Genomic DNA, 25,214 nt, shown 5'->3' with positions numbered 1-25,214 from the left:
CTACTCGTGATCAAGTACATTCGGAGGTTTGTACATCTCTAGAGTAGTTCGGCACATGGGACATGTTACCGTGTTGTTGTTACCTGTCTCGAACCATGGAATTATACAGTTTTCATGAAATAGATGCTGATCGCAAAATAGTCGCATGACAAACTTACGGTTCTCACTATACATAATCTCTCTACATATTCCGCAGACCTCTCTAGCGGGAATATCCTTGGGTTTGACAAGACGGAGAAGACCAAAAGTGAGATGGGTTGGATGCGCAGGATCGAAAAGAAATCTCATCGACATGTTCTTGAGTCCTCTAAACTGCAACAAATATTCATTCTGATGATGGTCATAGAAACTCCTGATTATCTCTGCTTTTTCCACGTTTGAATTTAAATGGTAAAGTGCTTGTTCATCTCCTGCATCCCCAGAACTTGCGTTGTAGGCTATCAAATCTTGCTGTGCGGTTTCAAGAACATCGTCAAAACGTTTCTGTCTTTGAAAAAGGATAGTTTGGTCAGAAATATAGGATTCCCATGATTTTCTTCTATCTGCTATCATGTTTAAGGAAAGTGCAAAGGAAATCTCTCTGTAAAAAACGTCAGAAATCCAAGTGTTGGGAGGTGGACGAAAAGGTTGAGATGAAGCTCCTTTCTCGATAGCATCACAAGAAATACACTTGCATTCTGCGACGGGGGCGCTAGCCATACGAGTTTTTGTCCAGGGATGATATTCTAATAGAAACTTAAGGTCGTATCCTGCTGCACGATACGGGTCAAACTGAATGAGTTCACAACTTCGGTGATGTTCGATTACCGTTGTCACATGTCCACAGATAGTAGAAAGAGTTTCTGTTACAATACAACAGTTGGGATCCATAGTATTCATAATTTCTGCTGTGAATGATATGTCTCTATTTTGATATGTTGTGTTGTGTGATAGATGAGTAGGTCAATTAAATCTGTCTTCACAAAATATTTGGATATCAAAATATGAGAAACTAGGTATTTATACTAAAACCAGTTTATATGTTCTCAGTCTGTATTCAAAGACAATTGATCTACGATCAAACAAACAAATCAAGAACAATTGTTACAGACAAGATATAGTGACGGTATCCTTTGTCCCCAGTAACAAATGTCATTATTCTGTCAGAAAGAAGGGAAATCTTTCATTTTTTCCGTCAGTCAAACACCGTTCTGACAGTTTGACTATTATGGACTTGTTGTGTTGTGCTGTTGTTCTAGAGATGCCCCGGTAAAGACATCATTGCTGTGTACGTTTTTGTCATCAAATTCGGGATCGTTCTCAAAGTTGGGATTTTTACAGTTCCCTAGAAAACTTCTATCCAGTAATCAAAGTCGTTTGTCTTTTCGACTTCCAAGCCTGTGTTATAAATCCAGGCTTTTCCCTTTGGGGATGGGGGGATGTGGACTTTCACAGCCCGCTCTTTTTATCATACAGCTTCAAATGTTATCTTCCGAAATTCAAGCGTAACCTATCTACGCTCAAGCATTGGTAGGTAATCATTCCCTTTGTTTTCGATGAATATTGCTATGCATGGTATCAAGTGGGAAAGTTGTAGATCGATGTGTTTCTTTTTCCAAAAACTATGTGTTCAATTGGGTCCAAAAATACTTCGGAATTTGATCGCGCAGTGCATTTAATTCTACTCTTAGCAACAATAAAACATCAATTTTTATTGTCTTGTTGAATAATAGAATTCCTGACTATTATCATTCTATCATTACTCTTGCAGTCGCAACTGCATAATTTCTGGCTGCAGAAGTAGCGATTGAATCTTACTGGAATCGGAAGTGAATTGGAAGCACAAAATCGTTATTGAGTAAGTCAACTACCCCACTTTCCGACCACCCCCTGTTTCCGACCACCTAAAAATTCATATTATCTACACTTAAAACTTTAATAACTCAATAACTATTGAACTTCAATGAAATCGCCTGTAGAATCACTTTCTATAGCACTAGAGCTATCATCTACCTCATCTTCACGATCTCCAGCTTCAATTTGTGTACGCCTTATAGCTCTAATCCCTGCGAACTTCGAATTTGGAGATACCACAACCTTTCGCCTTTTTCTAGGTAATGCTTCATCTAATTGATATTCTAGCTTTCTAATCTTATTCTCTGCCTCTAAGAGTTCATAATCCTTAGCATCGAATCCTTTTATAATCTTGCGAAATAGTAATCTTCGTGTTGGCAAATCGATCTCCTTCTCTTGAATCATTATATCTCTATATTTTCTGATATCGGCTCCTTTTTGAGGGGTTTTCCATTGAATAAACGATGAATATATATTCCATTGAAGAATAGGATCATCATCAGATTCAGGATTAAGTGATAAAACCTCTCTATTGCTATTTTCAAGCAAAAGTCGACTCATAAGAGGTTTAGCCATATTTTTGGGCCAAAGACCACTAGCTTGCCACCCAGACTTGATATTTTGAATAGTTAAACCTTCTATTCTAGCCTTCTGATAGCAAGAAAGGAAATTGCGCTTTCCAATTGGTGAGGAATCGGATAATAGACTTAATTTATTAAGTTCGATTCGATATGCACTTTTTAGGGGTGAGAACACAGATAAATCGAGTGGTTGTAGTACGTGTGACGTATGTGGTGGGAGAAATAAGAGATATATGTTGTTATTAAAGCATTCTAACATAAATGCTGTAGTTTCATGGCTTCCGTGTCCGTCCAAAATGAGGAGTCTTGAATTTTCCGGCTGAATAGGGGTAGTTTGAGGGATATAGATCTTTTTCAGCCATTCTAAAGCTGTAGCATCTGTAGTCCATCCATTTTCTGTAGCGGTAAAGTTCCAACCCTTGAATAGAGTCAAATCTGTTGGAAACCATTGTTGTTGAACTGATTTTCCCTTATATATTACAAGGGGAGTAATGCTTTTTCCATTGGCTGAAATGCATTCTATAAAAGAGGTCCAAATTCGAGATCCAGGTTGCTTTTTTTGAATAAATCTTCGATCAGTGCTTCCTACTACTAGTCCATTAAGACCCTGACCCTCCATTATACCTGCTTCATCCATATTCCATCTGTTGGCCGGCTTAATAGCCTTGATTTCAGGGATTGCGAGGTTCCGGAACCACTTCTTAATAATATCAGATGTAGCACCTGAAACTCGTGCAGAATCGATTTGATGTTGCTTCTTAGTTCCAATATTAGGATGCCTTCGAAAAAAGCTATGTATCCATTTCTTTCCAAGTGAGGGATCCTCCCCTCGTACAATAAGGAGGTGCTCTGCCATCTCTCTGATTTGACGATGTGTAGGGCTAGTACCAAGAGCTTCCTGTACTAATATCCATTCTGCTAGTCGATTCTCCTGAATTGGAGATAACTTTTGAAGTATTTGGGCGCCTTTTTGATGCGAAACTCCACCATATATTCGATCGTGAAGTGTGGTACGTGGAACACCATAATCCAAGCTAGCTCTTCGTATGCTTGCTCCATTTGTAATCGCTCTAAGAGCCTCTGCGATATCTTCTTCGGTATATCTATTCTTCATATCACAATTATAATAATATCAAAATTTCAAATCAATTGATTAAAGCATTGTTGAGTTATTCAAAGTATAAATTTTATAATTACTCAAAGCGGTGTGGTTTTTGAGGTGGTCGAAAAGAGGGGGTGGTCGGAAAGTGGGGTAGTTGACTTATCCATCCTATAAGTGGTTCAAATGCCAAGTTCTTCAAATCTCGTGGAATGACTTCTATCTTAGCGATCTCAAATACCGGTTGTGGATTGAATGTACGTATTTAGAAGATAAGAAACACCCCGATCTCTCATGAAGTATAATTCTGATATTCAAACTGAAAACTCCGTTCGGTATTGTCTCGAGTAAACTAAGACTTTGACAAATATCCTTTCTTAATTATCTGAGATTCCTCCACTCCAGATCTTTCCACACTGCTTTCACGGTAGTCATTCACAAAATTTCCGAATCGTTTGAACATCATCGTAATAACATCTATCTAAAAAGTATAAGACATATTGTCTATATCTCAATGCATCATCCAATTTTCGTCTCCTATCAGATTGTACATTTAAACGGCATGTTGTAAGTTGTAATTTGAGTTGCCTTATCATTCATATTTCCTGCATCAACCTTGTTGACGGGATATTTCACACCACCCCAGATGATAATAGCTGGGACTTGACCGTCTCTACCCACAGTAAGATCCCAAGTTCCCTTATCGTCAAAGCATCGAGGCTTGTTATCTTTAGCTGCCCATGGAATACCGTTGTCTATGTTTTCAACGCCGCAATGTGGACAACCTTCAGGACCCGTAATTTTGAGATCCACTTTACCCTTATTTATGTCGTAGACCGTTACGGTGAGGCGCATGTTGCACTTTGAATTGTCGTCTGCATTGGCGGGACAAGACTCATGGAAAAAGCCAGGAGGGAAGTAGGCATGTTGAGGAATGGCAGATACAACCAGAATGATGCACGAGCCTAGAATCGTGGTTGCGAAGAGCGGAAGAAAGGTCATATTGATGATGACGGTTTGGAACAGGAGGATATCGGCTAGATATATCTGCGATTAGTTATCACAAATAACGAAAGCTTCATTTCGATACAGACCTTGGAATGTGAATGAAAAGGAGAAAGGTCTCGAATTGGAAGTACAAAAAATTGTCGATATCTGTCTATGGAAGGACCTAAACTCGCTTGAAATTTATATTGACCGGCGTACGTCTATTGTTCCGTTTACTTTGCGAGATTCTAAGGATTTTTTTCACAAAGACCAATTTAGAGACGTCGAATGAAATTTATTCGGAATAAAATGTAGTTGTTTGAAGTTCTTGTGTTCTTGTGGTTGTAGTTGAAGCTGTGTTGCAGTGACATGAGAAAGGACAAAAGTTTGGGTGAGTCTTATTATCCATATGATTGATTTGATTATCGAGTCAGAAGATATTTGAAGACTCACATGCATACACAAGTGACAACAATGGAGAATACCAACCAGTCATCGATGACTTGAAACTTGGAGTGAAGTAAAAAGAGCATGACAGTAGGACATGAAGGGAAAAATTTGATATAGCTGTCCAAATTAATGAGTTTTCACAACGTTCTGTCAATATCAGTCATTGAAGTAAGAATTGGAGCGCGTAAAAATCAACGTATTATTAAGTATCTGAGATCTAGTGAAGTCAATCAATATGTGGTAAATAGTGAACCCCACTCGATGACTGAAATTCATCTTCAACCGTCATCGCTAGCTGGCTAAGCTTTGCCGTCCTTTAATGACCCGTATGACCGTTCCGACTGCAGGAGTATGTGTAAGTCTCCACGCTTGATAACATGAGTCGTAGACGGGTGGAGGATGTTAAGCCTCTTCACAGCCTTTTTCAGAGTTAGAATCCGATCTTATTGCAAGAGCAGCGTTTGATTTTGGGCATTGGAACGTATCGCGGTGTGTTACTATGACATCGTTTCCATCGGGCACAATTCCGATATATATTGGAGAGCCGTTGTGATAGATTGGCTGCAGCTCTCCATCTCCCTGAACTTGAACGGTCATGTTTCCACCTTTGAGACAGGATGGTACCCATGTGATTCTGGTGTTACGATGTACAAAAGTAGCACCACACATTGTATCGCAATTTGAATCGAAAAGCTTGACTATAAAATCAAATGTGTTTTGATTGGGTTTGTTGACGGGGATGTAAACTTCGACAGTGCAGGTGTTGACATCAGAATTGCCACAATTTGATCGCGAGCGAACCAATGATGTAGAAAGGGGAGATCCAAGGACGTAGAAAATAACACCCAGAAAGACTTGGGAAAGAATGATGTGTTTCATGTTGATCTACTCGAACAAAACATTAGCTATGAAGCCTTTGAAATGATCAAAGTGCTTTTAAACTTACATGATGTGATGAATTCCTCGACTTGGCTGGAGGAGGGTTCTGTCGAAACCAATAGCTTGTATTTGTGGCTTGGAAGTTAACGCTGTATTGACGATGTATTATAATGAGGTGAGGCCGTTTGTTATTCACCTTGTGGTGCATTTGCAGTTGGCTGTGGTAAATCTTGAGATGCAGTACAGTCGGTTTGCTTTTAGATATGATTGTATTTCAGGTTGGATATAGCAATTAACAGGAGTAGAGAGGCTAACTTGTTCGAGAACAATGATATTGATGACTTGTCCAGCTAACGGAGTCATAGTGTCAGATATCGTGTGCTGTCGAGAAAACAGGGACTCGAGTATGACTCGGAGGCCATAAATCATGAACTCATTGAGAAAGAGTCATTGTTGAATCATGACATGACAAGATATTTAGTGAATATGAGAAAAAATACGTGGAGGTATTCAAGATCTGATAGTCAAAACTTATGGGACTCTCTCAGTGACTGCTACGAACTCAAGATGCTGACAAAATTTGATTTATGTTGAAAATTACCGGGTACACAAGCAAGATTCAAGTCACATTGAGAGGAATTAAATATCAACGAATGAATTTCTTTAAAATGCTGTACATATGTACCTCAAATATGCGTATTGTAGCCCCCGGAGATTAGGTGGAAAGCTAATATAAAATATAGCCAGGCATTCTCAGTATCAGCATGGTATCTCAATTCGATAAACATGGCTTTTGATTGTGAGAGGCACGAGACTCAATAATGCGTCTTCAATACTCTCTGACAAGTACACTAGATATTTCTTTCCTTGCCACCTGAGCTGCGGGAAGCTACAAGACCCAGTGTACCAACTACTAATACCGATATTCGACTCTGGTGCATTCAAACGAGTGAGATTTGAGACAACCCAAATACGACCCTTGACTTCCACGGGCCCAGCATCCATACCGAACGCAGCCTTCTTCCTTTTGAAGACAAATTGATCCTCGCCATATGAAACGCAATTCCAATCCGTGATCGAGGTGGTTGCTGACTCGGGCTTCAAAAAAGTGGTGACGGTGTAGAAGCAGGTGTTTTCAGGCAGCTGATCGCAGGTCATATCGGGTTTTGAGAACCTTTGAGGAGTCCTCGTAGCACTTATTTGCTCTAGACGTTAAAGAAAAAACGGTAGGAATAGAGATGACTCCTTGGAACAATAATGTCCACAAAAGGACAGAAAAACGTAGTTGCATATTGACGGGCTTGCAGCCGTTTTGAGTATGATAGGTCTCTGAAATTTGGGGAGAAACGTCAAAGAACGTGTTGTTGGATGCCAAAGCAACTTTTAGAAAGTTGTGGTTGTGTTGACTGTGGTTGCGGTAATTACGTCGGAAAAGACAAGGATTGCGTGAACTTCCATGAATGAAGGAATAGAGGTACAGGTATCCATTCAGAATCATTGATGTACAAATTAGTGACAATGAATCATTATGGAAAGTGCTTGCAGATATTGCATGATTATGCTACTTCGTGTTGACATAAATTGACTAAGGTTTCCATGTGTAATGTGAATTTTCATTTTATAGTTCGCATTTTGATTTTGTACGTGTAACAAGTAAGCTGACATCTTCAAAAATCATTGGATACTCGGTTTCATCTATTGTGGCTGTATTTGCTCCAGTGATACACTGAGTAAGACCATATTCACGAACTGTTGATATGCATTCAGAGAAATGTACAACGCAGTTCATAGGAGTATTCATGTAAAAATAAAGTTTTTCATATCATAAATGTGCCGCTGGGCGCCGGTAGACCTCTATTTACATACAAATTGTATTCACGCATCCATCTACCCCCGAATTCCATTGCCACTCTTCAAAGCAAAAACGAAAACGAGAACACGATCTGGTTTATCTTCATACAACTTGATACGTAGTTACCATCAAAAATGAACAAGTCTTCTCGTGTCTAACACGGGATCTCTAGCGCGTAAATATTTTAAGCCCTCGGATCTAGACCCAAGGAAACAATTGGAGGCTTAACAATGTTTGCGTTCAAGAGTCTTAAGACACTGTAACTTTTGTCCAACCACTGAAGTTCAGGTAGTAGCGGTGATGTAAAGCCAACCACTGCTTCTGGTGCATTCAACCGGGTAAAATTTGACAACACCCAGACATGATCTTTTAGAGCTTTTGGTCCACCGTCCATGCCAAAAACCCCTTCAGTCCTATTGAAAATAACATGGTCTTGACCATAGTCGGTACAATTACTATCTACCATTGTGGTGATCGCAGATTTCTGATTGGCATAGAAGGTGTAGAGACATGAATTTTTAGAGAGTTGATCGCAAGTAAACTTGGATGTTAGCTGTTGAGATTTATCGAATAATCCAGGAAGGGACAGGGCTGTTGGAACAGCCAAAATGGCTGCTGCGAGAACTCTAAAAATGGCGGGATGGTTCAGCTGCACAGCGATGGGATTGACAGCGGCTTTCAAGTATGAGCTGAGGCTAAAACTGCAGGAAGGAGAAAATACACACGCGGTCTTGTTGGGAATCTTGAAGGCGAGCTTTATTAGCTTAGCTGGTGTTTGAAGTTGGAGGTCACTCTGTGCAGTGCAGTGAAATGTAAGTGAAATAGGTCGAGTAAATGGTTTCTCGGTGAAGATTTCCCGAGTGGATAAGAAGTGTGCAAATGCAAGTTAAATGTTAGTTCTAGTTGATAGATGATTAGTGTTTCTGAACTTGCTGATGTTTATGTAAAAGGGAAAAGCAATTACATATTGAGCATGGAAGGAAAGTAATAACACGATAAAGAATCTTGCTTCCAGTCATCATGACCGCTAGGCCTGACTCAAATTTGAGTACGAGGTACATTTCTTGTGAACGGTGAATAGACGCAACAAAAATGACACAAGGGGACAAGGCCAACATGAATATTGATGGAAAAGAATTAGACCATACAAAAGTAACGACAGTACAGTCACTAACTGTTTAAGAGCCTTGTCTTCAAATGATAGAATACCCCGCTTGAGAGGGAATAGCATCAAATCAAATAGCTGCGCGGAAAGATGTGCAAGACTTATAGGACTCGAGATAAGCATAGTCGCAACAAGACTTGGAGATTCTTCACCTGACACCATCGCTACCCCTGCAGCACCAATTCACTACTTCTAGCGGACATGTAAATCAGAAGTTGACTGCTCACAGCAATTTCATCAATAACGGATGTGCCTGTACTTCAATTCACCTTCCTCACCGTTGCTGCACCAACCACTATTTCTTGTTCATTTGTATTTTGAGTCTGCGGTTGGCGGACACAGCTAACCTTTGAGCCATGGACCGATCCTTGAATTGCGAACATGGGTTCTTCGGTGGGAATTGTCCTCGGAAAGCTTGACAAGAGGGATCCAACTATTGTACATGTAAGATGAACGTAATCGGCGCCATCGAGCAACTACCTTGATCTAATGAGCAACGAAAGTCTCCCATAACAAATCTGCTACTATTAAACATGCTCCACCAATAGTAGATATATTGCGATCGTCAGTAGTGGTACACATTGATAGTTCCGATGATGTGTCTAGTAACTCCTACATAAAGCCAGAGGTACCTAAATTGCACCGGTGATGCCTGCTCGATAAGGTTAGCTGCACGCTCACGCGCCTTTGACGCGGTGATTTTTAATAATTTTGTTGATAATTGTGGAGATTCACCTTCCTTGTTTTTTCCACCAACACCAGCAATAAACTGGAAACAACCACACCGACCGTTGAAGTGAATAGACTTCTTCTATTCCAGTTGTGCAAATAATGATTTGTTTATCTACTTGCATGGGAGAATGTCAATAGTCTGCACGGAAGCCTTTCTTTCAAATCAATTTTGAATCAAAATATGTCGACGCATGTCTTTCAAAGGATTTTTAGTACATCTCTAATTCACTCTCTACGCGAGTGGTTATATTTTGTTTTCAAAACTCTCGATATATGAATTGACTATATACACCCGGTAAAGTAACACCATTATTCATGCTAACTGTTGTATTATGTATACTGTTACAACTTTCATTTGTCAATTCGATATAGAGCTCCCAATGACATTTTAGACTAATTCTCGACCTGGACGTGAAAATTGGGCGATCAGTGCTGGTTTCCAACCCCGCCAGTAGGATTCAAGAAATCCCCATTGGCTCTGCGTTTCTTTTCTAGAACCAGTTGCTTTCTCTGTGGTAACAAAGATAGTCCGCGCAATACTAGGTGTTCCACGCTCATCTATGACGAACAACATCCAGTATCCGGGAATGAGGATACCAGGGTCGGCTGGAGGAGAGGTCAAATATCGATTTCTGCGTAAATGATCTTTTCTCAGAAGTAAAGGTACGCGGCGCTGGTCAGTATTGACTGTGTGGGTTGCACTACTGATGCGAATCAAGGAGGCGGAACTTATCGCAACATCCGTGGTCAGATCCAGCTCATCGCCTAGGTTCATTTGACGTGGGACTTGTGAGATGATCTGTGGACGATCGCGCAGTTTCCCATTGTCTGTCAAGAGATAAGGTGGTGTAAATATCTGGCCGTCATAGTGATTGGCAGAGCAATTACCGCACAGTCCGCCACCTGCATTCAAAACCCTTCCGTCGGGTAACAAAATTGACAGTGTGTGGTAAACACGAACGACATTGTTTCCCGATAGTTCAGTAAAAGTGTTGGCTATCGGGTCATACAGCTCAGGTACAAACTGTACATTTTCTTCATTAAAAGCAACGCCAAATGTCTGACCACCAGCAATGAAAACTTTTCCATCGGGCAGAACGACGGACGTGTGGAAAACTCGCTTTGAATGCATCATACCATCAGCTCCAGCCGGTTTAACATCTGGATATACTCCTGGTCCATCCAGAGTAATGACATGAGCATTACTTGTGGCCCAAGATTTGTCATAGTCCGGAGACCCCCCGATGGTAAGAATCTTTCCTGCCACTGCATCAAACATTACTGCATTGCCAGACATTGAATCTTCATCATCTAGACGATTCCCAGCTGCTTCAACACTGCCATTTCCGTCCGTGAAGTACCAATTCATAGCTCGGCTAGGACCGGCTTGAAAAACACTTCCGTTCTGCCATCCAAAGAGCCAGCCATGGTTGTCAGCTCTCCATCGACGTTCCATATCATCAGTCAACATCTCTTTGACAGTGGCATTAGGAAGCATAGACCAGTTTCCAACGATGGGATCGTAAACTTCTCCGTTTTTTGGAAAACTCGAGCCTCCAGACCAGGAGCCTCCAATAACAAAGATACGTCCATCAGAAAGAGTTGTGGATGCTTGATATCCACGACGTACTCTCATTGGAGGTCCCTTGACCCATTGATCAGAGGAAGAATCGTATAGACTAGTCTCCGAGGCGTCATTGCCGCCAGTGACAACCATCATGCCGGTACCATCAATAGAAATGCCGGGGCAAAACATATCATGCGTTGTGTTGGTAACGATCCGTTTTGAGACTACATTTGTTAACGGGTTCCAACGAGCCATTGCCGTCTGACCACCAGGTGTAGAGTGAAATGTATCCGAAGCCCATGATGACCACAAAACAATGTTTCCAGAGGCCTCTTGAGCCCCGGCAACTGGAACGACTGGAAAATCAAGGGTCGGACCCCAGAGACCTAGTTTGGGATCTCGAGGGATGGTGTATTGTGTCGCATAGATATTGAGCTCGGAGATACCTATCCAGGACGAGATGTCCGCCTCCGCGCTTACATTGAGCTTCATGTATCGAGCGGATGTAGGCTCGAACGCGGATAGTCGCTGTCTGTTTGTGTTTGGCCACATTCCATATGCAATAGGCTCTTCCCAATTTTTCTTGTCATTGCTGACGTATATTTCATGTTGAGTAATGAGGCCATCATCTCCTGTATCAATAGGAGGGAGGATGACCAGCGCACTGATAGTGTAGTACTTCTTCAGGTCTATTATCAAGCTGTGTCCATCTGAGCTCAAGTCGCTACGCCAGGAAGTTGTATTACTTCCATCAATCGCACTTTGACACGGATGTTTTGCATCAGAACTGCTGCATTCCAACTTCCACTCTTCGCGGGGGATTCGGATTCCTTGATGGGGACGTGATTCATCGGTGAATGTTGGTTCCCATGAGGGTTTGTCGACTGGTCCATAACCAGAGATGCGCTCTGAATTTATCGCCTCTGTCATGAAGTTACTGACAGCATGAACTCCGCCCAAGGAAGCTCCAAGGAGTAGTTCCCTCAACTGTAGCTTCATTTTCGGTACTGAAACAATTTCAAGAAAAGCAGTATAATACTAAGAACAGTTCGTAGTTGTTGAGCTTACCTGAGGGAGAGAATATGTATATAAGTAGTCAAATAATGATTTCATTAGCTTCTATTGTGACTTCTCGTTTAGAACTTGGACGACTGCAAAGGCTCACGATTAGCGTTCCGAGGGATCTTCACTACGTGGGTGAAAAGGAGGTCAATAGTCTAACGAAGCTTCAAACTCCCTGTGTGATGATGCAGTCAACGTGTCGTCGAAGTAGATTTCCCGCATGTGTATATAAAGTTTGATAGCTTTTACTGACCCATGTTGACAAGATGCACAGTCAATTCAACCTCTGTCAGTCAATACAACGCTCCGACTTATCCGGCAAATTGATCGATTCATACCAGTATGTTTTCAGCTTGCAGATTACCAGGCTTAGTTGATTCTCTTCTTCGTCAGAGATGAGATATATCAAAACAGTCATTGGTAGCTTCTCAGCTATTCAGCAACTCCATGATGATCATAGCAGGGAATCGTTAAGGACGAATAGATGACGTCGAAGATCTATGGGTCCAGCAAGGTACATTTGATTTTCGGTTAGGCCTGTTCTCCACAACTCAGCTGTATCGCAAGCCGTCTTCTAACATAAATGAAGTTAGTATGGTGGAGCTTCACGTTGACTGCTCCGTAACTGCCGGTATTCCCCCTCTGAACTTTCATCAAAGGGCTCTAAACAAGCATGTTCTAATTTCTTACGCTGTATTGATTTTTTAGCAATCCAGTATCTATCTATCTGATACTTGCAATACATTCGGTTCAATCTCCTGACTATTGTTTACTCTTTACCAATTTATTATACAGTAAAAATTCACCTGACTCAACTTAAGCCTATTGCCTTTGAGGCCTAATCTTCGTAAAGACGGGAACATCGGAAATAGAGGCACAGATTGAAGATGAAAGCTAGTTACTTGGCCGAATCATCTATAAAATCCTCTCAAAAATTTTACCTTGATTTGAACGAGAAACCAATTTCTCAGAAGGTGCTAGGTTTCAGCTCGGTTAATTGAATTTAATCGGCAGACCTCATACGGAGTCAAAGATAGATACGCTGTATCAATACAGTATTGGTTGACACTCTTTCGGTCATTATGGCTACCCCACTTTAAGATTGCAAAAGACATTGCTGATCTTTCAGCCGCAGTATCACGTAAGGACACAGGATAATAGTGTTCGTGGGGATGGCGCGCTTGTCATTGTCACTAACGCACCGACATTTAACGCTGTAATGCTCGATACTGGTTGAACTGCTTTGTCCGTATGAAGTAATCCGACGATGTCCGGTGAAGATTCACAGATCGACCATCATCCCGTAAGAGCTGTCCTATGATACCTTGCCCATCACGTATCTCCATATTTCAGCTCTAAAAGAGAATCAATAGTTTGGCTTGAGATTCGATCTCTATTCTAGTAGTCTAGGTTGTAGTGATCTAACGCGTATTCTTTTGTAGTTGTCCATTTGATGTAACGTTGGATCAATTACCATATGCCTATCATGAGATTTTGTTGACGAAAATTGCTACAAGATCATCAAGCAGCTCTTCCAAAGTGATCCACACCCTTCAATTATCAATTACTGAGCTCACGAGCAGTTGCTATATACCTCAAACCAATGTAGATCTAAAAGCAGTGCATCTTGTGCTGTACTTTTCTATTTAACTTTGTTGATATCCTCGAACAAGAGCATCATTCATCGCAGCGTGCCATACTTTCTCTACGTCTGCAGTCTTTGAAGTATTTTTAATCTAGACGCTCCCATTCGAGCTTTTGTGCTATTGGCAACCATGAGTTTGATAGCTAGAAAGACCAATATCCAGGGTGATATCTGGTAAGCTTTGGTATCCTCATACTTTCAAAATATTTACTGACCACCTCCATTTTCGTCTAGGCCCGGCTTGCCAAAAAGATTCCAGACATTCATGTTCTTTAAGATCAAGAAAGCAGATGACTTCAAGCAGCGGCTTAGATCTTTTGTAAAAGCTGGCCAGATTACGAGCGCCAAGGATGCATGTGATATGAAGGACAAAATCTTTGCAGCAAAATTGCAAGCACAACAATTAGGTCGACCCGCTAAGATTCAGCCTCTGCCCGGTGTTAATATTGCTTTTGCCTCAACAGGTTTAGCCGCTGTAAGTCTCAAGCATGCCGTCAAGAACGTTGAATCTAACGAATTGCTAGCTGGGGAAATTCACTTTTAATGAGGGTGCTGTGAAGAAGGATAGAGAATTGTACAAGATCTTTAAAAAGAACCAGCTCAGAGGTGGCTTGTTCGGCAAAGGCATGTACGATGACCTTGTAAACGAGGGCTGGGATGACCCGCAAGAGATTCGAGACCAGTACAAACCATCTCCAAATCGCTTGATTGATGGAGTATTTCTAGTCACAGCCAGTAAGGAGGATGATTTGGCTTGCCAGGTGAACCGCGTTAAAGAGCATTTCCTCAAGGAACATGAAAGCGGTGATGGCGACACATATTTGATCAGCAAAGACCCAGCAGTTGAGTTCACTTTTACCAGGCAAGGCCGAACCCGCCCAGATAAAGGCAAAGAGCAGTTAGTATTCTCTACACCTACAACAAATGCTTGAAAATTCTAACGTGTCGAATCATTAGTTTTGGCTTCGAGGATGGAATCAGTCAACCCTTGATAGAAGGCTTAGATGAGGTGACACCCAAGGACAAGGAGCCCAAGTCCGTAAAATCAGGGTGAGATTATCTTGATATTAGTTGCTCTCGATCGTTTCAACTGACTTAAGATTGCTCTACCTCTCAGATTGATTCTTGCAGGACACGAGGGTGATGATATGAATCAGCCGGCTTGGGCAGAAGATGGAAGCTTTCTCGTTTTCCGGGATCTCCAACAGCTTGTCCCTGAATTTGATAAGTGGGTTACTGTGCTTCGATTCATGTTATCGTGAACTAATCCTATACATCATCAGATGGTTAGAAGATAACAAACACAATGCACCGCATGCCGCAACCTCTGATGATCCCAAGGAGAAGCTTGCTGCATACCTGATGGGTCGATGGAAAAATGGCATGTTTCTTGAGTCCTGATATACCAAAATGTAGCTCAACCCTGACTTATTCCTTAGGAACACCTGTCGACGAGAGCCCTCACGAAGCCAAAGATGAGAAACTCTTCCAATCTAACAACTTTGACTTCCATCCCGTTCAAAAACATGACAAATGTCCTTTTGCAGCGCACATCCGGAAAATGCGACCCCGTGGAGACTTGGATCACGACCATGCTGTCATCATACGCCGCGGTATTTCTTATGGAGGCGAAGTAACACCCGAAGAGAAAGCTGTACAAAAATCCGATGATGAGAATGAACGTGGACTTCTTTTTGTGTGTTACCAAAGCGACATCCGAAATGGTTTCAATTTCTTGACTACTCGCTGGGCAAGCAATCACCACTTCCCAGACCGCAAGGACAAATTCGTTGGCGAGCATGGTCCAGGAATTGATGCTATTGTAGGCCAGCGACTCGATCACCATCCACCCCGCTCCATCGGTCTTCCAGATGGTAAAGATCCTACAGAAGCACGCGTTCAACTCGATAGATGGGTGGTTCAAAGGGGTGGTGAATATTTCTTTTCGCCCGGAATTGGAGCACTCCAGGGATATCTGACGGATCCTCCTGATTATCCACCTGCACTTACGGCTCCTTGAATGAATGCAGACGCTTTTTACATGGTGTAATTTTGGGCTATTTGCATTTCTAGATTGATGTGTTTACATGGCATGGCGTCCCTGGGGAATCGAAGAAAATAACAAGCAATTTGATGTCAGGTCTTAAATCGATACATTAATGTGTTTTTCGTTGGGAAAGTGATCTGGTATCAATAGTCGACCATTGAGATTTGAACATTGAATTTTACCTACCTGAGTTCTAAACCGTTTGTGTATCTTTTATATGTCTAGTGTGCGTTGAGCTTTGAATTGACCCCGGGGTCAATTGTCTAAGCTGCCCAGCTGATCAAAAGGCTGCAAGCATTGGTGCTAGACGTGGACAGCTGCCAATATTTTTAGCGATGACGTAAATACTGCAATTCATTCTTGTAATTCTTGTAATTCTGACATGCGATATCATATGCTCGGTATAGCAATAACTGATACTAGGTAAATGTATGATTCCGTGCTTCAGTATGAACGACCCCGGGTCACCTCTAGACGATGACTGCGCCACAAAACTCCAGCATCAACAAAAAATTTGAATGACTTTTGCTTCGATATCAAGTTCAATATATCAATTAAATTCCTATCTTGACATACAATGATATCTCGAAGAATGGGTGCAGATGCATTTATAATGTCGTTAGACATTATTGAATTAGAAGCTTGGAATAATTCGGTAATTCACATGCATCCCCTTCATTTACTTCACCAGCAATGTTGCGCAAAAATGCCCCACCACTTCAGGGCCTAAAGTAAGCTGAACACAAACTATTGTGAATAACGCCGTCCATCAACCACACACTCTGTGAGATACGAATTGCCTAGAGTACAAGAGATCCTCTTACTCATAGCCCTACATACTGCCATTGTCACCTAAGATCTGGTACAGTCATACCGAACGCCACCATCAGCCAAGCTATGTTCATATCACCAAATGGTCGAATCAATTCATCGCGTGCCTGACATTTCACCATTGTCCCCTGACCTCATCACACCTCATATTACATCAGCCTCCCCCATGGTTTGATGGCTGTACATATTTAGGCTGCTGGGCGCAGCGCTAATCTTAACGTTATGCCCAGCAACTAAAGACAATCTCGTCAAGTAGTAGGCGGGTGATCATCAGCCTCAAAGCGTAAATAAGAATGACGGGGCACAATAAGGCAGAGCTATGGGTTAAATACCAGCCCTATACTGCTTTCATGGGTTCCTTTTTTGATCTATCTTTTTTTCAGAACTCTTTTTGCGGATTCGTACCTTCTGCTTTTTGTTATCTGGCTTCATTGAATAATTGAAGCGATACCAAACGTACTACTACCAAACGTACTACTACCAAACGTATACCGGTAGCTTCGCATTTCATAATCTCAATCATTAAATAACAACAAAGAGGATTAAACTAGAGCTAACCCACTAACACCATGATGACGATCTCCCGTCGAAGCACAACGTCCCTCCAAGTCCAAGCTCGCAACAGCAACCACTTCCCCGAAACCGAATCAAGCCTTCCAAATCTCCCTCGCGCATCCACGAACTCGCTCATAGACAATCTTCTCTCGTACCTTGGGCCACGTAATCCATTTCCTAAAGCAGTAACCAAAGACGATACGGTTTGGTTATTGGATAATACGGCATATAGAAATCACCTAACCGGGAAGTGGGAAGCAGAATTTGTAGCTGCAGTATGGGAGAGAGAAAGTGCAAGACATGTACCAGAAATCATTGGGGATATCGTGGGAAGAATTGGGAGTGACGGTGATAGAGGAGAAGATGAAATTGTGGAAGAAAGATTGAGACCATTCTTGATGGATGTTCGACCTGGAAGAGTTGTCAATATTACTTCTTCAGGTCATCAAGGGGTCGCAAATTTAAAACTTGGACCGTGTGGTCGAAATGGCATTAGTAGCGATACCCGGACATTGCGGAATGGCAAAGACGGCGAAATCGTAAAATGGAAGGCGAAAGCCCCATTGGAAGTTGAAGGAATATTGCAGATGAAGACAGTCTATGCAGAACCTGAAGGGTGGGCAGTCATTTCTGGTGAGTCTGAGAATCCCAGATGACCTTAATATCCTGGACGATGCGAAAACTGAAGGGATCCCAAAGGGTTTATAATAACTCTGTACAGATATTGACGACTCAATAAAAATAACTCAAACAAGTTCTCCAATTGACATTTTACGCTCTACCTTCTTATCTGAACCGATGCCCGTTGAAGGAATGCCAGAACTATTCAAACACATACAAACCATCATTACACCTAAACACGCTTCCATAGCTCCTTGGTTCTATCTATCTGCCTCTCCTTACACCCTCTATTCATTTCTCAGCAAATTCCGTCGGGCATATTATCCCCAAGGAACTATGATACTGAGGGATGCCAACTTCTTGAGTTTATCTGGATTGTTAGAGACGTTGACAGAGGGCACACAGGAGTACAAAGTCAACGAGATAGAAAAGATTCATACATGGTTGCCGAAGAGGAAGATGATTTTTGTGGGCGATAGTACGCAGAGTGACCCAGAAGCTTATGGGGAGATGTAAGTTTTTGTTCAATTTTATCTCCAATATTCCTTCTCGTTCCAATCAATAAATTTTATATCCTCGCATATCAGTCTTCGACCTTGCTAACGAACCACTAAGATGTCGCAAAACCCCGGGCTGGGTCAAATTAGTACTCATCCGCAAAGTAACGGACATAGCATCCATTGGTATTGTCCAGAAAAATGAGCCCGAAAGATTCGAGAAAGCATTTGACGGTGTACCAAGGGATGTCTGGAGAGTGTTCGAGAATCCAGAGGAGTGCTATAAAATAGTGGACGAACTGATAAAGGCTACACCTGCCTGATCGTTTGCGGATTTCTGAATTCATCCTTATTGGGCTTTAAATTTCCGGTATTATCAATTAGTTGTGAAGGAAGTTTGCAATGCTTGAGTCGGGTAATGTGGTTATTGGCATAGAAACACGAAGAGCCTGGTGGGCGGATATGCCCTGAATTAGGACCGAAGGAATCGCGGCAAACGATCAGCAGGAATATATGTTGTACATGAAGGTTTTACGAGCGGATAAGGTTATCTTATTTTACTTACGCAATAACAGGGTTCCTGAAACGTCTTTTTCATATTTTGTACCACAATCATACAATGTTTGACCCGGGACGTTGTTGGTGAAGTGGTTCCGATCCGGGGTTTGCATCCTGTTCAGATGAGCAACCGCCCGGTAAAATTATCGGACCGCCTAGAACACCCGCTTTTGGAGGCTCAGTATTGTGATGGTATTTAACCTCGGTAAGAATCTAAGTGCCATCTCTGATGTTGGTAAAATCCTAACTTGGTATCACAAGGTATCAACAAAAATGTGAAGGTTAAACGCTCAACTTCTTCGATTTGGAGGGGTTGGAGGGGTTGGAGGGGTAGAGAGTAATTCAATACCCTGTAGCGTGTGGCATAGCCTGATTTGACCAGCAGAATCCCACTACAGTGCTGACATTTAACTCCCTGTCATCCAACAGTCTGAGGGACTTAAATAGTGATGAATGAAGTTTACATCTTTGCTTCCCTTTAGTTGTTCGTGATTTGTTTGACCATTCTCTACTTTCCTTTGTTTACTTACCTTGAAAATAAAGAGTCAAAAGTTGAATACCTGTATACCCATCATATTCGAGGCACTATTGTCAATCATATTACATGTCAAACAGGTAATTTCGATTATCCATACCATTTGGATAATTGTGTGTGTCGCTTTCTTCTCTAGAGTGTGTCAGGGCAGGAACTACACAAGCCAAATTCTTTATTTCATTTCTTTGCAAGACAACTTGTCTTGTTGTTTTATTTCGTCCACTTAAACAGCAAATCATTCCATACTATCATAATTCATAACCCTTATTCATACAACAAAGATGGCATCCTTAACCCAAACCTTGTCCGAGTCGGATATACATTCCACTCTCTCACTCATGTCACCCTTTTCGTCTTTACATGCCTCACGAACTCCAGAACAATCTTTTCTGCCTGAAAGCCAAAACACTTTCCACAAATTTTCCCTTCTTCCTCGCACTATTCGCTGCATGATCTGGCGTCAAGCTTTCCTCGAAACTCAACACCCTCGCCTAATCGAAGTTCGCGCCGAAAGCGTAGAAAATCTACAATGGAACATAGACTGCGAAAAAACGATATTCCCTGAGCCAACGGGATCCTCTGTTTTGAGATGGACCGAGGTCAATCCGCGAAGTCAATGTACGATCGAAATAGTGTCTCGTGAAAGCAGAGACGTCGTGGAAGGCATGTGGGATTACTGTCTTAACGATAAGCACCCGGAAGATTTTGACTTCATTGAAGATTTCATAGGAGAAGATGGAATGGAGGATCCAATCTACGTGGACAGGAAAGTTGTTGAGGAAAGGTTGGGTGCCGGCTTCAGAAGAGGAATTAAGTTCTTGAGAGACCAGGACACAATATACTTTAAGACGGACTATGGAACCATGAGAGCTTTGCAGGATGTGAGGTCCAGTATGGTTGATTTTCAGAAAGTGAGGAAAGTAGCCATCGATATATTTTGTATTGGGCATTATTTGTTGAACAAACAGCTCTTTGAGGGCTGGTGTGAGGAGGATGATTGTATCGAAATAGAACATGTGCAGGAGAAGCCATTGTTGGCCGAAATAGAGGAGCTGACGATAGTCATGAGAAGTATTCCACCACAAAGCAAATCGTTTTCGGAAACTCGGAGCAATTTGCCCCAGTTTGAGGAGCAGCAAGCAACAGTTACAAGGGATGAGTCTACCGTCACCGATGAGACTTTGACAAAAGATATGGTCTCGGCCATGGAGCATTTGGCGAGAAATAAGATGATGAGGAACGGAAATATAAAGGTCGACTTGGTCAAAAAAAAGCATTTGGTAGCCAACACGGGAGAATAGAGAACGAGAAAGATGGCATGGTGAATGTTCATTCGCGAGATGCGTTGATAATGAATGGAAAGACGGCACAAAACATCATGGGATAATGCGTTGATATCCTAGAGAAATGGTGTAGCCATAGTTAACGATTGTTATTGTATCACAGCGTATCAATAAATGAAAAAAAGACAATCAATTCGAGAATTAGTTACTACTGTTGAAAAATAAACAAACTCTCAACATCGGAGCACATGCAGGCATGGGATTTGCTCTCAAGATATGTGCATTTCAATGCAACAATCGGATGGTAAACTAACAACTTACAGAGATCTGATGAGAGGCAATATTGAAAAGTCTATAGACACAGTATTACTCCACTCCCCTCGGATGTCAGATTTTGAATACCACAAAACAATACAAAAGAGAGTCTTTGATGACCAGAAGTCCACTTGGAAATTGAAGGGTGTTTGATTGTGAAACTCTTCTTGAGACTTTAAATGAGGACTACGCGCGAATCTTCGTCGGTGGCTACCTAGGTATGATCAGGTGGACGGCCAATATAGCATTACGCCACTTTTGCCACAAGTCATTAGCCACAATCGCATCCCCAAAATATCAAGATCACGGGATCTGAAATTCTTCTTTTCATCGACGGCATCCACCAAATGAATTCTGGTACATCCATTTGCGAGTAATCATTTGCCAATTGTATTGTAATTATGTCAGAGAAACAAAGCAATAGGACTGCACAACCGCGTTTGGTTGATCAATTTCTACAGATCGGAAAGGCAGCTTTTGATCCAGAGATTCCCGAAACCAAAAGAATTCAATCGCGACATAAATTTAACGATTTAATTGAAAGGTAGAAGGTCTTCAATATCTCTTAACGGAAGTTCTAATGATTCAACAGTAATTCTACTTTGAAACTCATGCCCGTGTTGAATCTTCTTGTTCAACCAGACCGAGTGCAGCCTTGGTTACGAGGACCTTTGATTCAAACTTTAGCCCGTCTTCCCTTGAGACCGCGCGGCGTACAAGATACGATCGAATTTGTCTTCTCAATTCATCCGAGCAATGCGAGTATGAAAGCATCGGATTCCGTTGGTAGTCGTTCCGTTAATATTTCTCATGAAGCCATGAGCTCCGCATCAAGACTCTTATCTTCACCCCCACAAGGAATGTCAGCAGAGGAATGGTTCAGTGGTATTGCCCCTCAATTATTTGATATTCTGGATGGAAAAGGAGAGCGAGAAATGGATAAAGCTGCTTCTTACATTATTGGGTTTGGTATAATAGGTCGCAAGCTTTACGGTGCCCCAGGTAAGGCGGATGGTTTGTTTGTCTCAACGTATGCTAAATGCTTCAGGCGCACCGGGATGGAAATCATTGGTCGAGCCAATTATTGGATCAATTGACCCAGCCCTTATGCCCCTATCCACAACACAAGAATCACAAGTTGAAGAGATAGCAGTACTTGGAATGCCAGAAGTTCTTATCACAGCAAAGGATCTTAGGACAAATCTACGAAGATTGCTTACTATAGTAACATCACATCCTCACCCATCACTAACAAAGCGACTTCTTAATCCGATTCTCTTGCCACTGTGGGCTTTATTTTGCGTCGAAAACAAAGATAATGGCGGGGATTCTAGTGCGTGTGCAGGAAAGCTGTTGAAGATTTTGCTGCAGCTTTTAGCGTCAACGACTTCTAAGCCTAGCGAAGGCGCACTTTCCAAAATTCTGAAGGACCTTCTGTTTCAAGGCAGATCAGAGCCTGCTAAAACGAGCTGGATTTATCGTCTATCAAAAGATGATAGTGATATTCAGATTGAAAAAAAGTCAGAAACTAACAAGAGGAATCAAGAACACCTTGATATCGGCCAAATCAATACAGCAGTAGAGAAGTTCATTGGCCTATTGAACGAGTTTCCTGATTCTGACTCACAGGTACCTCAAATGTTTTTAATGTTGTGTCAGAAATGGCTCTCGCAAGCAAGGACTTCTACAACTCCGTCTATTTTAATTCATTCTACGTTGATCAGTGGCGAAGAAGATGCGAAGCAAAAGCTCATTGAAGCAAAGTTGTTACAAGAAATGATCAACGTAATGCCAGAGAAGCTTGTTCAAGATTCTAAGCAGATAGTGGAGCTAGTTGATGGGGTACTTACCGACGCAGCAGGCGCCGAAGATTCAGATTCCGAAGATCAGGAGGGAACTGTCTCTATTGCTTTAAGTCTATTAAACATTATTCTTACATCACCAAACTTCAGGCCAAACCCTATTATAGAACCTTTCTTAGAAAGGATCGAATCCTCTCTCCGAATTTATGGGCGCAGAACAGTTACAGAAGTAACACAAACCGCACAAAATCTTCTCGTCATTCTACAGTTTCGCCATGCACTTCATGAGTCAAGCGAGTCACTATCCGAAAATATTCCCAGTCGGGCAGTAGAAGACCGAAAGACGTATAATCTTGCTTTGTCATATCTAACTTCTGTTGAATCTCCGCCTCCAGTAAGAGTCCAGGGAATTGAACTAATCCAGAGCCTTGTTAGTGCTCGTAGTTCGATTTTGGACATACCTGCGCTTCTCATTCTCTTCGCATCGCTACTTCAAGACTCCGAAGAATACGTTTATCTCCGTGCTATCAGGTGCTTCATTGACCTCTCAAAAATTCACCCTAGGGCTGTATTAAAAGATCTTATTGAGCGTTATGCAGATGGCAATGAGGATTATGATCTTGACGCACGTTTGAGACTTGGGGAAGCCTTACTCCAAGTCATTCAATCCTCGCCAAGAAACTTTACAGGTAGTATTGCACAAACCGTCAGCGAAGGTCTGATTTCGATTGCTGGTCGCAGAGGCCATCGACCTAAAAGCGAGGCCGAACAAATCAAACGCGATAAACTCAAGAAACAGAAGACAGCCGAAGCAGAAGAGGCATGGGATGGCCCAGTGCCACAATTAGACGAGATTCTTGAACCGGATGCCGACCATCCCGAATATGAATTACTTTCTCAAATAGTTTCAGGTTGGGAAAGCAAGCGTGGAACGGAAGATATACGGACACGCTCATCTGCTTTGGCAATTCTCGGCGAGGCCATAGAATGTAATGTATCAGGTATCGGACATAAACCAATTTCTATGTCTGTAGATCTCAGCATTCATATACTCACATTGGAACCAGAGGTTGAGAAGGGTATTCTTCGCCGATCTGCCATTCTTCTCGTCATGAGTTTTGTACGCGCATTGGACAAGGCTAGATCTGAAGGTAGACAATTAGGATTTGGATTCGTAGGCCAGAGTTTGGATGATATGACGAGAATATTGAGATATGTTCAGGGTACGGATAATGATGGCTTGGTTAGACAGCATGCAAAAGACGTCGTCGAGGGAATAGAGTCATGGCAAATGAATTCACTCATCCCGGTTGGAAGCTCAGCAGGTGGTGGTGGGATGGAGAACTTGGCTGGTTTGAATATTACCCCAGTCAGCAGGAATGCAAATGTTACGAAACCGAGAATTGAGGAAATTGAGTAGGCCTGGACCGATTTGAAATGAATATTCTACGGCGCATAGAGAATGCTTTTTTGTAATCTACTTGTTGGGACGGCAGGATACTTTCAATCTCGCAAAATTTCGTTGTTGAGTTAATGTGAGGGCCATCCTCTGGCCTTCACACCCATCATAATTTCCACGCCCCACACACCTTTGTTCTGCAAGCGAGAAAGTGGATTTGATGGATTTGATTCTCATCACATATAAATGAGAAAGGGATCGAGAAGCATCTGCAGGATGCAGAGTTTCTGAAGGCCATCCGATGAATTCATTGTCAGTCAAAGCACATATATAGTTCGTTGCTGCCCCTTCGACTTGCTAAACATCTACCGGTATTACATGTGAGAGTCGCTCCTCGGTACATTTGTAAGCTGTAAAAATGCAGGATTTCTGGATAAATGCACTTCATGAAGAGATGAAACGAGTCCGATTCTCGTTCACTTGCAGCTCTTTCATGCTATCCTGTCCAAATCTACAATCCAGCCTTGCCAGGAAACTAGTTTCCACGTCATTGGTTGACCGCCGGGCGCGGACATATATCCTAATTAGCAATAGTGGCTGTTAGAATGTAGCCCCACGCGGTCCCCAAGCTGCCATTACCGTATTCTGTAGAAGCGAAAGAAGTAAGTGGATTCACATGCTAAATTCGATTCTTATGGAAGGTCGGAAATACTACACCCCGCGAATTAGGTCGCGTGGTGTTGGTTGTGTTGGGTTTTCGCGCAGCTGCAGATTCTATCCCCCGAAGTCTTCCCCAGATTTCTCCACAACGCCGTTGCTGTGCGACAAACGGCAGTCGTTCAGTTCTTGTCAAGATACCTAGTATTTGGTTCTAAAAAAGCTCTGAAAGCGTGTTCAATTGCCAATGTAGCACAAATAG

General features: G+C 42.1%; 11 protein-coding genes across 11 annotated transcripts; 4 read left to right on the top strand and 7 right to left on the bottom strand.

The window, feature by feature from the left end:
• Positions 1 to 879, bottom strand: EAF01_011942 (uncharacterized protein; the record flags this gene model as incomplete). The annotated part of the gene is made up of 1 exon (XM_038920200.1): positions 1 to 879. One exon carries the CDS (start codon positions 877 to 879, stop codon positions 1 to 3), a length of 879 nt encoding a protein of 292 aa, XP_038764342.1.
• Positions 880 to 1,929: 1,050 nt separating this feature from the next.
• On the bottom strand, positions 1,930 to 3,528 carry EAF01_011941 (uncharacterized protein; the record flags this gene model as incomplete). The annotated part of the gene is made up of 1 exon (XM_038920199.1): positions 1,930 to 3,528. One exon carries the CDS (start codon positions 3,526 to 3,528, stop codon positions 1,930 to 1,932), a length of 1,599 nt encoding a protein of 532 aa, XP_038764341.1.
• Positions 3,529 to 4,053: 525 nt separating this feature from the next.
• EAF01_011940 (uncharacterized protein) lies at positions 4,054 to 4,515 on the bottom strand (the record flags this gene model as incomplete). Its single annotated transcript, XM_038920198.1, has 1 exon — positions 4,054 to 4,515. The coding sequence occupies one exon, from the start codon at positions 4,513 to 4,515 to the stop codon at positions 4,054 to 4,056; it is 462 nt and encodes a 153-aa protein (XP_038764340.1).
• Positions 4,516 to 5,352: 837 nt separating this feature from the next.
• EAF01_011939 (uncharacterized protein) lies at positions 5,353 to 5,829 on the bottom strand (the record flags this gene model as incomplete). The annotated part of the gene is made up of 1 exon (XM_038920197.1): positions 5,353 to 5,829. One exon carries the CDS (start codon positions 5,827 to 5,829, stop codon positions 5,353 to 5,355), a length of 477 nt encoding a protein of 158 aa, XP_038764339.1.
• Positions 5,830 to 6,588: 759 nt separating this feature from the next.
• Positions 6,589 to 7,120, bottom strand: EAF01_011938 (uncharacterized protein; the record flags this gene model as incomplete). Its single annotated transcript, XM_038920196.1, is given in 2 exon segments — positions 6,589 to 7,024; positions 7,041 to 7,120. 2 exon segments carry the CDS (start codon positions 7,118 to 7,120, stop codon positions 6,589 to 6,591), a joined length of 516 nt encoding a protein of 171 aa, XP_038764338.1.
• Positions 7,121 to 7,865: 745 nt separating this feature from the next.
• On the bottom strand, positions 7,866 to 8,969 carry EAF01_011937 (uncharacterized protein; the record flags this gene model as incomplete). The annotated part of the gene is made up of 3 exons (XM_038920195.1): positions 7,866 to 8,356; positions 8,407 to 8,435; positions 8,857 to 8,969. 3 exons carry the CDS (start codon positions 8,967 to 8,969, stop codon positions 7,866 to 7,868), a joined length of 633 nt encoding a protein of 210 aa, XP_038764337.1.
• A 997-nt stretch (positions 8,970 to 9,966) lies between these two features.
• Positions 9,967 to 12,144, bottom strand: EAF01_011936 (uncharacterized protein; the record flags this gene model as incomplete). Its single annotated transcript, XM_038920194.1, has 1 exon — positions 9,967 to 12,144. One exon carries the CDS (start codon positions 12,142 to 12,144, stop codon positions 9,967 to 9,969), a length of 2,178 nt encoding a protein of 725 aa, XP_038764336.1.
• Positions 12,145 to 13,982: 1,838 nt separating this feature from the next.
• EAF01_011935 (uncharacterized protein) lies at positions 13,983 to 15,872 on the top strand (the record flags this gene model as incomplete). Its single annotated transcript, XM_038920193.1, has 7 exons — positions 13,983 to 14,026; positions 14,087 to 14,327; positions 14,377 to 14,750; positions 14,810 to 14,902; positions 14,970 to 15,080; positions 15,136 to 15,233; positions 15,292 to 15,872. The coding sequence occupies 7 exons, from the start codon at positions 13,983 to 13,985 to the stop codon at positions 15,870 to 15,872; spliced, it is 1,542 nt and encodes a 513-aa protein (XP_038764335.1).
• Positions 15,873 to 17,299: 1,427 nt separating this feature from the next.
• Positions 17,300 to 18,726, top strand: EAF01_011934 (uncharacterized protein; the record flags this gene model as incomplete). The annotated part of the gene is made up of 3 exons (XM_038920192.1): positions 17,300 to 17,918; positions 18,007 to 18,418; positions 18,522 to 18,726. 3 exons carry the CDS (start codon positions 17,300 to 17,302, stop codon positions 18,724 to 18,726), a joined length of 1,236 nt encoding a protein of 411 aa, XP_038764334.1.
• Positions 18,727 to 19,777: 1,051 nt separating this feature from the next.
• EAF01_011933 (uncharacterized protein) lies at positions 19,778 to 20,797 on the top strand (the record flags this gene model as incomplete). The annotated part of the gene is made up of 1 exon (XM_038920191.1): positions 19,778 to 20,797. The coding sequence occupies one exon, from the start codon at positions 19,778 to 19,780 to the stop codon at positions 20,795 to 20,797; it is 1,020 nt and encodes a 339-aa protein (XP_038764333.1).
• A 698-nt stretch (positions 20,798 to 21,495) lies between these two features.
• EAF01_011932 (uncharacterized protein) lies at positions 21,496 to 25,214 on the top strand (the record flags this gene model as incomplete). Its single annotated transcript, XM_038920190.1, has 3 exons — positions 21,496 to 21,638; positions 21,687 to 22,096; positions 22,143 to 25,214. 3 exons carry the CDS (start codon positions 21,496 to 21,498, stop codon positions 24,314 to 24,316), a joined length of 2,727 nt encoding a protein of 908 aa, XP_038764332.1. The 3' UTR covers positions 24,317 to 25,214.

The sequence above is a fragment of the Botrytis porri genome, assembly GCF_014898465.1.
Source record: "Botrytis porri strain MUCL 3234 chromosome Unknown BPOR_027, whole genome shotgun sequence".
In the NCBI taxonomy this organism is placed as follows: Eukaryota; Fungi; Ascomycota; class Leotiomycetes; order Helotiales; family Sclerotiniaceae; genus Botrytis; species Botrytis porri.
This window is presented reverse-complemented; position numbering and strand designations above follow the sequence as displayed.